This window comes from Eurypyga helias, unplaced genomic scaffold (genome assembly GCF_000690775.1).
Source record: "Eurypyga helias isolate BGI_N326 unplaced genomic scaffold, ASM69077v1 scaffold27890, whole genome shotgun sequence".
In the NCBI taxonomy this organism is placed as follows: Eukaryota; Metazoa; Chordata; class Aves; order Eurypygiformes; family Eurypygidae; genus Eurypyga; species Eurypyga helias.
In genome coordinates this window covers 43,754-59,055 of record NW_010226770.1, presented here as the reverse complement: position 1 = coordinate 59,055, position 15,302 = coordinate 43,754, and the positions used below count along the sequence as shown (strand labels likewise).

The window sequence follows — 15,302 nt, the reverse complement described above, 5'->3', positions numbered from 1 at the left end:
AAATGCATAAATATAAATATAGTTTCAGAACAGAAGTATGAGTCTGTGTTACGTGAGTGAGGAAATACATAGCTACTGTTCACTGCACAACACCCGAGGTAACAAAAAAAAACATAGGGCATTTTCATGAAGTAGCACTATGAAGAGTTGATACTGCATCTTTCTTTGTAACTTTTAAATTAATATATTTTTTATTCTGCGTACCTCTTTCCCATCAATATTTTAAAACTATACTTTAGATTTGCAGCCAGAGATAGTTTGAACACGTGGAGGCAATTTTTATTTTTGATTGTGATTGACTTTGACTCCATGCCCCCAAACTTCTGCTAGATTTTTAGTGGAAGAAATTCTTTCATACAGAATTTAAATTGTGTGCAACAAATATATTGTTCATATAAACACACTCAAAAGTTCAAACATGCATGTGAGAAAGGAGCAACATAAAGCACGAATGAAGAACAAACAATAGCTGGCCTGCAAAAAATACCAGCTTTGAAACAAGGTCTTTTCTAAACACAGATGTAGCATACTGTATTTCATTTCAGATTAGATGCTTAGAAATACAAAATGGCATTTTTTAGTATAAAGGACTTCGGGTCATATCATACAGGAAAAACACAGGGATGTGCTTATGAGTTCTCAGCAGGTGAGCTAATGCCCAGACATCATGCAAAACCTAGGCAGTATGAAAAATACTGTTACTCTATACAAAACCGTAACTTTCCACAGGGACTCTTTTGACAACAAAAGACCTGCACATCAAATACTTTTCTTCTTCTCTTCTTTTCTGCACTAGCTTACAAGTTCCAGTAAGACATGTGACTCAGAATAAGAAACTACCATGAGCTGTTTAAGTTAATTGTATCGTTGATTTTTTCTCCTTCTGTTTCTTCATACAAGCAATTTCCATTAAGTGTACACAATGACTGTGATTTCTTTTTACGTCTATTTTTTCTCTAATAATTTTCAGTGACATGAATTTTTAAAATGAAAATACAGTTTTGCCAAGTCTATTATTAATCAAATGTAACATGTAGTCAAGGTGTTTCAAATGTCAAGGCCAGGCATGCATCCAAGTTTATAGGTCCGCCTAATCCCGCGCTTGTTGCTACCATTGCTTAACACCCATCAGCAGTAGCACCTCTGCATTTCAGTGCTGGGAGGAGAAGATTTGTCTGTCCATGGTTCATATGGCTGCTGTTTTATCTTGTCACTCTCCTAATGCAAGTTAATGCTAACTGCGACCCCAGACTACCTTAAAATCCCAGCATGTCAGGCCGTGGAAAAACGTGACCTTTAAGTATTGCTAATCCCTATTTGCTAGTCCATCTCAGAAAGATGAGGCTCTGTGCCAACCCTATGAACATTTATTCTCCCAAATGTATACTGAACGTTATTCCTCTTATTGTTATTTCAATCTCTTTAGCCTCTGTCAACACAGTGTTAAGAAAAGATGGATTGCCATTAAATATAATTATTCAAGCATTTTAAAAACACACTTTCCACAGCACTGGTCTTAAGAATGCATAATTGATAGTAAGTTATTTCTAAATTTGTCTGTCTCAATGGCTTTTGATATTTAGAATGAATAATGAGATAGATAACAAAACTTTCAAATTCCAAAAAAGCCCTTAATCTTTCAAATACTCCTTTAATGTTTTCTCTGATTACAGAAAATTGCAATGCACTTGTTGAAACATATATATATATAAGCATGTTTTAGAAAAAAGCTAAACATACAGAAAATGAAATGTACTAACTTGATATATTTTTCTGCATCTAAAATGCCTTTCAATCAACTTTTTGACCACAGTGCTGTGGGTGGAGTGTCTCTGTACAGTACGGTTTCTGTTGCACAGAAACCTCAGAATTTAGCATGTTACAGCTTCTTACCATCAAAGTAGACTCCAGTACAAAAATATCTTTAAAGCCACTGTTTGTGTTTACTGTTAGGTGCTCCTGAACATTTAGCATAACCACAGAGCTGTGCTGCATAGCATATACTTATTTCATAATACCTATCACCAGAATGATAACTGGTTAGAGTTCCTTTTTGTGGAAAGTGAAAAAAAAAAAAAAGAAGAAAAAGAAGAACAAATCAGCTAGATCTTTTTTTTTCTCTCTTTAAAATATAATCTTAATTGCTCTAAATTTGATTTTTTTTTCCTTGATCTTTCTAACATTTTCTAAATTGATTAGAAAATGCTTTCTGCAACTGTTGATAAACGCATTAAAAAAACCTGTATCTACGACTGTTTCTATGGTGATCTGGAATAATTATTTTCTATTAAATATGGCATTAAATGTGTCTTATCTTTACATATATATTACACACGTATATGTAAATTTATCATGCTTTTACAACAGTTTATAGTAGGGGTGAACTTGTATTTTCAAATGTGTAGTGAAAGGCCAGTAACTTCAGGAAAGATTGAGAATAGGAAGTGGAACAGATAAGAGGCCAGTCTTATTAACTGTCTTTAATACCTTTTTAAGCATGTGTATATACTAAACAAGGTTTGAAACACCAACACAGTTTTTAAACACTATTAGGCGGCACTTTTATGCATAGTTTTATATGTATTGCAAAAAGCGCAGTGTGCAAAGAGTACCGTATTTACCTCTGAATCATACCAATATAATAACCTAATTCCATCCCTTCATATTAACTGAAAATCCACCAGTCCATTACTATTTGTCTTAGAATTATGGTTATTTTGCGTATTTAAAAGTTATTTTTAAAACCTTAAGAGCCAAACTGCCCTCAGAACACGAATGGTGGTAATGAGAAGATAGGTTACTAAAACCTGCAGCATTTTGGTGCATGAAGAAGTGTAAATGATGATGACTTTATCGGCTGTGAGCATATCAGATGCTGCTTTCAAGCACTGGGAACACACAAAAAAAAATGCCTGATAGTGAAGTAGCCAGCTTCCAACTTGATATAAATCAAGGCGAGCTTTTTATGCATTTCAGATGAAATTGTGACAAGAGACACCCAGTACATGTGCTGAAGGAAAGGCATTGACAAAAGAGGATTGTTAAAAGGACGTTTTTACCACTTCAACTCTGCCTCTTCTTCAACACCATGGAAACACCTCTCAAACAGCTCTTCATGCATAAAGCTGCAAGAGTCTTCTGAGAGATGCTTCATGGACTAGTCATTGCAACGTCTGTAAGTGGGGCTGTAGACAGCCGGAATTCAAGTGTGCATATCACACACTGTCATATGCTCCATTTAGAGGGTAATTTAGTCCAGAGCAGACTTTCAAGTTTAATCGCTAGTAGGTAAAACTCATTTCAGCTACATAAACTAGAAAGTAATGTTGCTTAGTTGCAAGTATAAATTCTTTCATGTGCTGTAATTTAAATTTACATGTGTGTGTGTAAATGGTAATAGTGGTCACAGACACTAGTCTTCAGCTAAATTTGTAACAACAATTATATGCTTCTTAGAGATGTCAATACATCAGTGGAGGAACAGAAGCAGCCATAAATTCTCCCACTGAATGCATGCAGCATTCAGGATTCATTATTTATCTTTGTCACAATGTAGTCTTTGTTTCAGTCTGTATTTTCTGGTGGGAGTTTGTTTGGGGTTATTTTATTTTATGTTACTTTTGGTTTTAATTCAGATTCTTCTAGTACTTCTTCTAAAATTTCACACACTCCAAGAGGCTGAGCCATAACAGCACTCCTTATTTGTCGCTAACAGTCACAGCGCACGTGCTAACATTTTATGTGTTTGAAGTAGCAGTCCTGTGATCTTTCAAGCAATTCAGTCCAGCCAGTGGTACAATACCAGTGTTCCCTTTACTTCTTCCTATCCTGATTATAAAGATATATAGTTGCTGACATTGAGAAACAAGGAATTTGCATATAAACCTTCCCATATACATTTCCTGCCATTAAACACGTATGAGTGACTAGTGAAAAACAGGGACCAATAATGCACAGAAGTATCTGATAGAGACACTGCTGGTCAGGAATAATTACTGTTCTCTTTGTCCTTATTTCATCTGGAATGTCTAAATTTCTGACACAGGGACTAGAGCAAGCATGGTAGATGATGTATGCGACAAAGAGGAGATACTGCATGAGCAATCTACCAAGCATAATAAAGTCAGGTTGGCCATGTGTAAACCAAGGGGCTCTTGACTTAAACATCACTGCCAGGCACCTAATCCTATCGTATGCTGAACTCCCAAACAGCTACTGGAGATGCCACAGCTCTTGCCATATTCTCTCTTCCCCTTCCTCATATGTGATTTTTGTTTAGATCTGTTTGTCATACGAAGAGGCCTTGGCTGCAACAATCTTTACCCTCAGTGGGACTGGGAAGCAGCACCAGTACAGGATTTGCTCCAGACAAGCCTTCCTTTATGCAATAGCTGGGCATGCCATATTAAATGAAAGACCCTTTAAAGAGCAGCGAAGGACCTTCAGCAGCCTGCTTCCATGTTCTTATAACCCTCCAGCATAATTTACAGGGATGAGACAGCAGTGATTTATGCTAGTAAAAGAGCTATTGTCCCAGAAAGCCTCAAGCATGTTGAGCTACGGCTTGCTGAATAGTCCAGATAAAGAGGAATTCTAAGCAGGATGCCCTAAAATTAAAGCTATAACAAATAAAATCTTCATGATTAATCCATATAAAAAAGAAGGTTTTGTACTTGTATGCTACACTCCATTTTTAGTATATTAGTCCATAAATAGCAGACCTAATACTTAAAATAGTGATATTCAGTCTGCCCAAAGCCAACACATGATGGTGGATCTCTCATACGAATTTTTTCTTTGTTAGTAAAGAGAGGAGGTATAATTGGAAAATGTGTTAATTAACAAATGATATAGCAATCCAGAAATTAGTAGGTTAGGCAGCATCAATATGCTTCCCACTTTAATTTACAAATGAACATCTAAAACCAGACAGGGATGCAAGACTAAGAATGGTTCATCTCTGATACTTTATTTCCTTTTGTTGAATCAGAGAGATAAGATTAAGTCCTTTATAGAAAGATGTATGGATACGTATTTATTTTAGGGGAAATACCATAATCTCTATCTAAAACACAGTAGCTAATACAATATAAAAGAAAACTGATTTCTTTTTTTCAGTATGCTATCACCAGTTCTGGCAGGCACAAATAGAGTTTAGGGTAAAAAACATGTTTACTAGTTCTGTGCTGCTAAAATGTTCATAAGGTAAAGGTCAACGAATATTTCATTCCCTGCTGAGCAAATGGTCAGGAAGCACATTTGTCTGTATTTCCTGTCATAACAGGAAGAGTGTAACTTCTTCCTCTCCACAATGGCTTCAGTTCTGCTTCCCACCTCCAGCTCTTTCTCCCCCAGGGCTTTCCAAACCATTCCTTGCAAGACAGCAAGGCTGTGCCTGTGTCTGCACTGGTTTTCAGCTCTGCTGTGTTGGCAGATGCCTCATTCACTACTGTACTCTCTTCACTTAGGCTTCTTGCTCACACTTCAAATTAGAAGTAATTTGACCTAAATATTTACTTTATGCTAATTCTCTCTAAATTATGCTCAGAACATACATTTGTAATACAAGCACACTTAACCTTAAATATAATACATTCTGGAAATTCATAGTTCAATCTAGCAACTCTCTTAAAACTTTACTTCTCAGGTAGTCCGGCATAACATGAAAAGCACTGCCAGATTTGTACAGATCACTACAATTTAGGGATCATGAAAACTTGGGGTGTGTTCTTTGCTTAGACAAAACTAACTTTACCTCTGCAAAGAACAGAACAAGGCTGAACTGTAATGCTATACTCCAAGTATATGCCTTAGTGCAAGCAAGAGAAGTATTTCAAATATGTAAAAGAAAATCATGTGATGTTTAAGACAAAGGTTCATTGAACAGAATGATGCTTAGTTGCATAGTTAAGCAGTTATGTTTTCATATGAAAACATTTCCCTGGGGGGAAAAAATTAGGGAATCTCAGATCTTGGGTAAAATGAAGATACCCCATGAGGGAAGAATGAAAATATCAGGAAATTGGTGGAAAAAAAGTTTTCTATCTAACTTGCGCTCATGTACTAATATGCAAGATTCTTCTCTCTTTCTACAGGGGAGTTCGGATTCAGCCAATAGTCTCTTACTCTTTCCTTTTAAATAGAGCTGAAACACAGATAAAAATAGATACACAAGGCTGAAATTAGTATTGAAACGAGCAGCGTTAGGTATCGAAGTCAGTAGAACAAATCTAGGTCTTCCTGCAAACGGTCATTTCCCTCCAGGATATTCTTCCCCTGCCCCATAACCTCACTGTACTTATCTAGTTTAATTTGTTCTTTATTGAGCTGATAACTGCAGTAAGTCTTGGTTTATAGCTTTACAGATTTGCTAGAATCAAAGAATGATAAAAAGGCTATGCACACAAAAGTTAAATAGCATTTGTTACTGTTGTATCCCATAGAATTACACAGACATGATACTTTAAAAAGGGTGTCTGACTATTTAAGCACCTTAACACTGAAGTGTACACTTCCTGTGGTATTTAATAACACTTAAGCTCCCAGCAGCTGATTACAAATTGAAAGAGATGTTTTATACAGTATACAGAATCATTAGCTAAGTTCAACTCAGTTTTAACTGTGAATCTGACAACAGCATGCTTCACAAGCAGGAAAAAAACCTCAGAACTAATGAGCAAGATGGCCAGAGTGATAAAAAAAAAATTGGATTGCCATATAAGACACGCTATTTCTTAATACTAACTACAGAAACCAGTGGATTAAAAGCAAGAGGATGTTCCAGACCTGATACCAGAATGTCATTGGGTCAATATGCCCTTTTTCCTGGGTCAGTGTACCTCTGGATTTAGCTCACAGACCATGGATTTAATGAGATATTTTGTAAGTGACCTTGTATACCAGTAATACAATATAATTTATGTCATTACACTTATTTATTTTAAGCCTGGGCAGTCCTGTCTGGGCTGTTACTAAGAGAGTTTCTGATGATCCCAGCCTACAGCAGACCACAAAAGGCCTCATGAAAACTAACAAAGTATTTCAAACTTATTAAAAAACAAAATAGAAAAAATACAAGGACTGTTCTGAGGTGGGTGAATGCAATTTTCTTTTCATGCATTGCCCATAACAGAGCTAGTTAAATTATTTCTTTCAATTAAGAAACCACATGAAAATAAAGTTCACCCCTGATTTTGCAAATACCTTTCTCTTTTTTTTTTTTAGAAAAAAACCAGAATTCTTCACAGCAGCCTTCTCCCATCTGCCTGACTGAAATTTCTGCAGAAAAAATTAGTAGCAATCAGAAGCTTCCAACATCGGATGTCAGTGCTAACATTTTTGGCTATCGGTTCTATTGGTGGTGCAAGTAATACGTGGGCAGTCTGTTTGAATGGGCTGTTCACAACTATGATCTTAGAGCATGGCTACCAGAGATTCATTCCACATTCATGAAGACTATATTATCCAGTGTTGCAATAATAAAAAGAAAGTCTCTGGTCATATTGGCTGCTTGGAACAGGATTCTCTTAAGAGTTTTCATTTCCACTTAATATCATGATGGTATCTAAACTACACAAATAAAAACACATTTCCTCTCACCCTGGCAATTATTCATGCTTCTTCTCCCTGTGGCTAAAAAGCAGAATGAAAGGGAATTTTTCAGATGGGCTTTTCTGAAACTTTCTGAAACAAAAGACTTTGTGGTCACTCACAGAAGATTTAATCATCCTTGCCACCTTTGTCACTACATGGTTAACTATGAGGGTCAGGAAAATACAGTCAACTGGCAGCCCACATGAAACAACATTAAATTAATGGCTCCTCCTAGTTAAAAGCCTGAATTCTGTATTCACTGAAGTCAATGACAGAGCTCTTATGCAACCCAGGGTAAAAGGACTGGGCCTCTAATGTCTAGGTTGCAGTAGTTCTCCTTTAACTTGCCCCAAAACGTCAAAGTTTCAAATAGTTTTTGGAATAGTGCAGATCATAACTCTATATTGCACATTTCTGTGAGATTTGGAGCCAGACATCTGACTCTGGACAGTTTCAACTTACATTTATTACCACTATGGTTACTAAAGTACACAACCAACTAGACTTGCTCAGAAGAAATCCTCTTGAAGGGAGGTCAGCACTATTTTTGTCCTTCCCACTCAGACAAGCACTTTGAACAGTAGGGGAGTCTCCTACCATAGCAGACAGTAGTGTGGAAGAAAACAGATGTTATACTGATAGAACAAGCACGCCATTCAATGGTTAATGAAGATAGTTAGTCAGGACACTGGGCAAATGGGTGGAAAAGCAAGGACAGAAATCACCTTCCACGAGGCTTGTAAAAACTCAGTCCCTTTTATAAAAAATCTGTTGTACAAACAGATTCACTCTGGCAGTGGGAGAGGGCAGAAGAATTAAACTATTGCTATATTCCTTCGTTCAATAAGTGTTCCACCTGTTTTCCCCTGCATGTGCTGTCCTCCAGAGGATTTATGTGCTTGAAAACAGATGAGGATGCACTATCCATGTATATTATATTCCCATCTAACACGCCTCGTATTGTGAAACCATGCTGAGTTTGAATTTAAGCAACAATAAGGCAGTTCCAAGTCAACAGATTTTCTGCTGTTCTTGCAAACATCTTTCGGTGAGGTAGTAGGAAAGGAAAGAAAATACTCTCCATCCCTATCACGGTAAATGGATCTACAAATAAGCTTTGTGGAATCATGCTTCAGCTGGTACCTTAATCTTACTAATCAAAAAGTTTTAAACTTTTATTTGGTAAAACCTTTTAATCTTCTCTGTGGATTCAAATATACTCATGTCACCAAATTAAAAAATAATAGAGGAATATAAACCACTTACTGTTTTAAGATTACTGGAATTAGGTAAGTTAGCAAACAAATTAACTGGTGCAGCTTCACTGAAGCAGAAATAGCTCATGGAATATATTATATTTTAAGAAATAGTAAGGCTTGTGAAAGAGTACTTCTCATATAAAGGGTTAAAAGATCAATCAGCTATTAGTGAAAACCCATTTGTATTTAATCACATACATATTGTTACAACAAAAAAACCTGATCCCACAGTCCAAACGGAGCAATGGAAATCTTATGATTGGCTTCACTGAGCTTCAAATCAGGGCACTAATTGTGAAGAGGATAAACCAGCAGAAACACATTCCAAATTATGTTTCAATATATTAGTAGAAATAAGAAGCAGAATCAAGCCAATTATACTATGGGGAAGGTAAAGTAATGTAAATTGATACCTTCAGCCTCAGAGTGACTAATCAATATGATGGGTATTACAAATGCTACCAAGATAAACACTTTCTGCAGTAACACTGGAGTTAGTTTTCTACTTTTATTCATAATTATTAGTTCTGAAAGCTTGTGCTAGAAATCTTGAAACTCTGCTGTGAATGACTTGAAAGACTTGCTGTCTTTGTTTATTTAAAGTAAATTTAGCCTCTTGAAAGATACCTCCTCGACAAAACTGAGGATTAAGTTCTCAGTAAATCCTGTATTTGAGCAAGCGACTTGACACTGAAGCTATTGAATGAACTAATGTTACTAATGGCAAAGTTTTGTAGTCTCATTTACAAAACAATCCCGGTTCATTTCAAAAAGAAACCGTGGTAGTCTGGTAAAGTTCCAAACAACTAGTGTCTTAAGGTATAATGATAAATTCAGTTCAGTTTTTCAAATCCAATTTCAATTACAAGCTATAAAACAATTAAAACAAATATGGTGATGGTTTTATATTGATAGAGTTGTTGCTTTTTGGCTTGGCCCTCAGCAATAGGCAACATTTAGGTAAAACACAAAATGTATCCATCATAAATATAATTTTGCTTTATACATGATTTTCTGCCCTGAAGAACACAAGTGACTACTAACACCACAAAATTTAAAAATTCTTGGAAAGAATATTTAAAGATTATAATTTGTTGTTATGCTTAAGCTGAGTTTTTTATGGCTTTATAAAATCTTTGAAGACAAACAACATAACTTCTTAAAAACCAAACTGAATACATGAAGAAATGTATAGATCAAATGAATAGACTTAGTATATTAATAACAATTCAGTATCTAGTTATTAAAAAACAGCTACTAAAGCTTACTCCTAAAGTGCAGCCACATGTATGAAGAACACTAATCATAGTGTTGAATAATTTTATGGAGAGTTTCTCACACCTGTGAATCTCCAAACATCCACCGTTTACATCAAATGTAAACAGCAGCAGCTTTTCACTGCTTTTATTTTAAGATGCCAATTGTTGTATTCTATTTTTTTGAAAGCAGGAAAGCAGTTTCTGTAATTTATGACCATATTTTAACAAGCAGAGTTAGTGTTGATAATATGTGACAGCTACTCAGATTTTTTATCTAAAGCAGTGGTAATAATTATTTAACCAGTTGTGCTGGACCTATTTAGCTATGGCATCAGTCAAGGAGACTTTGTTTCAGAAATATAACAGGCCAATATTATCATATGTGGATTTTAGAATATGTTAGGCTACTCAAATTCCTTGAAAAATTCAGAAAGGAAGAGGTGAGGGTTTTTGTGAAGAAGTGTAATTTTTATATGAAGAAGGTAAAAATGAAAAAAACCACTGCAAACATGTAGAAACAAATAATTTTGATCTATAAATTTACATGCAAATCCTCCTGCAAATCAACTCAGAACAGTTCACAAAATACAGTACTAAAAGCGTGTATCCTGTCACAACTTGCTGATGTGTTTAACCGTGTATATTACACAGTGAAGTCAAAGCGAGTGCGGAGAGGGCCCAAAGTAAAGCATATACATCAGTCTTTGTAGAATCAAGATCACAAGTAATAAATTCATAAGTATTGATGTTACTAAAGTGGAAAAAAGTGTGAGTGAGTTTTCTGGTTCTTTCCAAAAGTTTCTTCGATAGTCTTCCATAAAATGTGTATATGTGTGTATATATATATGTAGATATATGTACACAATTTTCAACTTTTTAATCTCTCACGAGAATAAGTCACCTTAGAAATATAACGTGAAGTCTAAATACAATATTTTTGCTACTCACCTGTCTGTTACGTTCATCCATAATCCTTGTAATCTGAATCTTTTTTCTCCCCATAGTCCCCGTTTTTTTTCCTCTCCTTCTTCCTTAAAATTATGTATTTTTCCCTTCTCTTTTCTTCCTCTTTCCCGTTTCCTCAAAACAAACCTCCTTCTTCAGCACTTGCACTACTCAGTTCACAGTCCCCTGCATCCGTTCCTGCTAAACACAGAAAGGAAATCCAGAGTTATTACAAAATTGATAACGAGATGAAAGTTATTATACGGAGCTGACAAGGATCCTAATTATAATTTAGTGTACAAGTAAATACTTACTGCATCTATAAAATAAATAATGCATAGACAAATAATAATTTGATTCAAAGGCTTCTTTTTATGAACAAACCCGTGAATACATCAAGAAATCAAGAAAACAACTGAAATACGCACTGTCAAAACTTTAATGGAATTAGGTATCTCTAGTTTTAAATATCACTCACTGCTCTAATATGAAAAATTACCTAAATCAGAGAGTTAATGAACCTTTCTGTACCTATGTATGCTAAGTAGGCCAGCTAATTCATTTCTGAACGGAAAACAATCTTGTGTTTTGACAGCAGAGGTGATAATGTCCCTCATTATGCAAATAGGATGGACCTTTATTGAAGTGTTCTTTGATATATGAGAGATGTCAGCTACTTTAAATCCAAAATTTTTAACCTTAGGCTTTAAGAATATAGATCGGTGCAAGTATTACTCAAGATACTTGAAGCAAACAGGAGTGCATTTTCCCTCATTTCGTTTCAATGTAAATTCTAAAGCGTTCTGATGAACAATTTAGAACTAGCAAACACATACATATATCCTTATAAAAATTCTTGCACCAAAAGCCAGGCTATATAGCACAGAATAATAGGGTTAGATGACAGTGCAAGAATGTTTTGAAAAATATTTTCACTGTTTCAGTAATGGACTGATAATAGCCCCCTCAACTTCATGATACTGGTTCTTTGCAAAACTACGGGCAGTTAGATGCCATATATAAAAAAACATAACGCAGTACACATTCCACATAGGGTCATAAATCACAAAATTAATTTCTATCATATGTAAAACATTTTTAGCAATGAAAGACTTGAGAATGTAAGAAAATATAGTAATATGTTCGGTCTCATAGTAAAGTACAGATGCAATTTTTCCACCCTTTTAACCTTCATTTACTGTATTTTTATATTTACATTTTGAACATAAGAGCATAGAGTTCTTTTAAATACAGAAGAGAAAAAAAAAATCTGAGCAAGACACTTTTGAAATTATTTTAAAAAAATTTTATGTTAGTTCCATAGGGTATTAAAATATATTGCCCTGAAAATAAAAAATTAGTAATTTTAAAAGGGAGGCTGGTGTTTCCTTATTTATTTTAAGCCTGAAGTCTTGCAGCCAACCTGATAAATTCTCACAATATGTTACGTAACACTAAGCTGATGTCCTGGCCATTTTATCCATTATTTGGCTCTGATTCAAAGCTACTGAGGTAGAAAAGCTAGACCTTGCTCGTTCTGATCTTCAACTCTCTCTTGATTTTCTTTGCATACATTAAACTTTAAGCTGGTCAAGTGTTTTATCACTCTAAGAAAAACATGTTAACAAATAAGCAGTCAGCCTGAGCTAACTAGCCACTATGACATAATTAATCTGCTGGGCAAAACAAATTTCCAAGTGTAATACTTATTACCTTTCTGTACATGAAAGCCTTTTTATATTATTTTCTAGGCCTATTTACATGCGCCTAACTCATAACCGTAATGCAGAACATGAACAATTAATTGTGCCAATATAACAAAGTGTAAAGGCTGCAAAAATTTTTGCTGCTTTTTACTTATTTGAAAACAGTTCACATTCTCAGTGCTTAAAAAGACACAAAGGTGCTTGATCTACAAATACAACAAAAATTAAGAGTCCAAAACTTTGAAATAAAGTAGGTTGATTAAAAGTTTTTATAAAACTTTTTCCCAAACAAAGTTAGGAGACAGTCTTATCTGATATTCAGTGTTGACAAACCAACGAAGTCTATTTTTAGAAACAGTTTTAAATTTCCTCAGACTGGGTTTCTTTCCTGTTTTTCCTATAGTCTTACCTCCGATACAAAGAGCAAGTTAGAATGGTGTTTCCCATGAACATGCAGGACCCAAAGGAGTCTAACAGGCTTTCTCTGTAACGGTAAGCCAATACGCTAATCCACAGCAAATGCATATGGAACAATTTCCCTTCCTTCCATTCAGCTGAAGCCAGTGGCACTATCGGCTTACAGCACTACGCCTGCCTAAGCTCTCGTTCACTTCAAGGTGGAAGGTCAGGGTGGACAGATTAGAGCAGTGGTGACAGGTTAGCAAGGATGAGAGCTGCTCTGCAGATCAAGATGCTGATGAGTTCAGAAAAATCACCAAATACTGAGAAGATCTACCAGGAAGGACAAAAATCTTAGTGGAGGAGCAATATGTTGAGGCCCTCCCACACACTTATCAGTTCCACATTTTAAGACTAGTCTTCAAACAACAAAAGCTTTTACAGGCAGTTTAAAGTCAAAACACTTAAAATTCTTATGGTCTACACAAAATTATCTTATTCACACAACACTTGATGAGCAGAATTTGTTCTTCATTACCTCTAGTAACCCACTAACTACACTAGTTTTAAGTGCAAAAACAGATGTGCAGCAAAATGAAGTTGAAAGGGAGCAAGGGTGATTTGGTTATTATTATCATACAACCTGAGGGATCCTGAAGAAGAAGACAGAATGTGTTAGGTCATATGTATCCAACAGACAATTTGCAAAGAAACATAACTTTTTTCAATGGGCAGCAGGCTAAATTTTCATGGAATCATAAAATTATGAAATGGTTTGCATTGGAAGGGGCCTTTAAAGGCCATTTACTCCAAACCCCCTGCAGTGATCAGGGACATCTTCAACCAGATCAAGTTGCTCATCCAATCTGACCTTGAATATTTCCAGGGATGGGGCATCTACCACCTCTCCAGGCAACTTGTGCCAGTGCCTCACCCACCCTCACTGTAAAAAAATTCTTCTTTGTGTCTAGTCTGAATCTACTCTCTTTTAGTTTAAAACCATTACCCCTTGTCCCATCACAAAAACATCTCCCTCATATTTGCTTTTTGCTTACTAGTCTGATTTCAAATAAAAGCTTTTCAGTTTTTCTAGCAAATTTATTTCCTTTTAAAAAATTGTTTCTTTTGTTATTTTTACTCCTACCAGAAACAACCTGGGAATACTGTGGCATTCTTTGTATCTGCCTTACTCTTTTACCCCTACATACATATCAACACATACTGCTTATATTAATTTCATTAGTATATACTTTTGCACATATACATGTATATAATGCAGATAGCTCGACTAATTCCAAATCCATTAGATTCAGACAAGTATATCAGGACATCTGATTCAAGGGTGATAACCTTCAAAGGCTGGTGACTTCTGAGTCAAACAGAATGTAAAGAACCCTGGAGACCAACAAATCCCCATGGTGCTTTAGGAGTTCACCAATGTTCTCAATACTTTTTGGAAGTTCTTGCAGGATGAAGGATTAGCGTATTACTTAAAGCTTCTGTTAACTGATAAATTGTATGTCCGTAACACTAATAAAGCACACTAGCTTGAATAGTTGAAGGTACTACAAAACTTACATAGTACTGCAGGCTTTCATTACCCAAGAGAATCTAAAAATGAACTTAAAAGAATTCCAGAAGCTCTCTTGAAGTAACTCTCCACATAAAAGAAACCTTCCAACTTAATGACATGGTTACATGCAAACAAATTGTACTTAAAAGAAACACATAGTTACATTCCATGGTGTCACAGTCTTCAGCACTTTTTCTTTTTGCAAACCCAAACATAAGAAAAAAAAAAGTTAGACTGCTTACAAAAAGAGGAACTTCATTTTTGGCGGGCTTCTGTTCACTATATGATTTGGCAGATGCAGTGGTAGCTGACAGAAGATTGATCTGAGCCTTGAGATGGGAAAAGAGCTAATGGACAAACACAGCAGATACTTGACCGCTCCTGTCTCCCTTTCGTACATTCACACACAAACACATGCATGAGAGCGCACACACACACACACACACACACACTATCCCTTCTCTGCAACACAGAAGAATCTTGATAGAATGGCAGGAAACACGCACAGAGTGGTCAGGGAAGGATATGATGTCAGCAACCACGAACAATAAAAGGTGTAAAGGTGCTT

The 15,302-nt window shown here is 35.6% G+C and overlaps 1 protein-coding gene across 5 annotated transcripts in view; it reads right to left on the bottom strand.

Annotated features, from left to right (window-relative positions):
• Positions 1–11,113, bottom strand: part of MEF2C (myocyte enhancer factor 2C) — a 76,905-nt gene extending 65,792 nt beyond the window's left edge. For all 5 annotated transcript variants that reach the window (XM_010154452.1, XM_010154459.1, XM_010154467.1 and 2 more), the window contains exon 1: positions 11,060–11,113. In XM_010154452.1, the coding sequence (XP_010152754.1) occupies positions 11,060–11,113 (54 nt within the window). The remainder of the gene's footprint in view (positions 1–11,059) is intronic.
• Between the last annotated feature and the right edge of the window lie 4,189 nt (positions 11,114–15,302).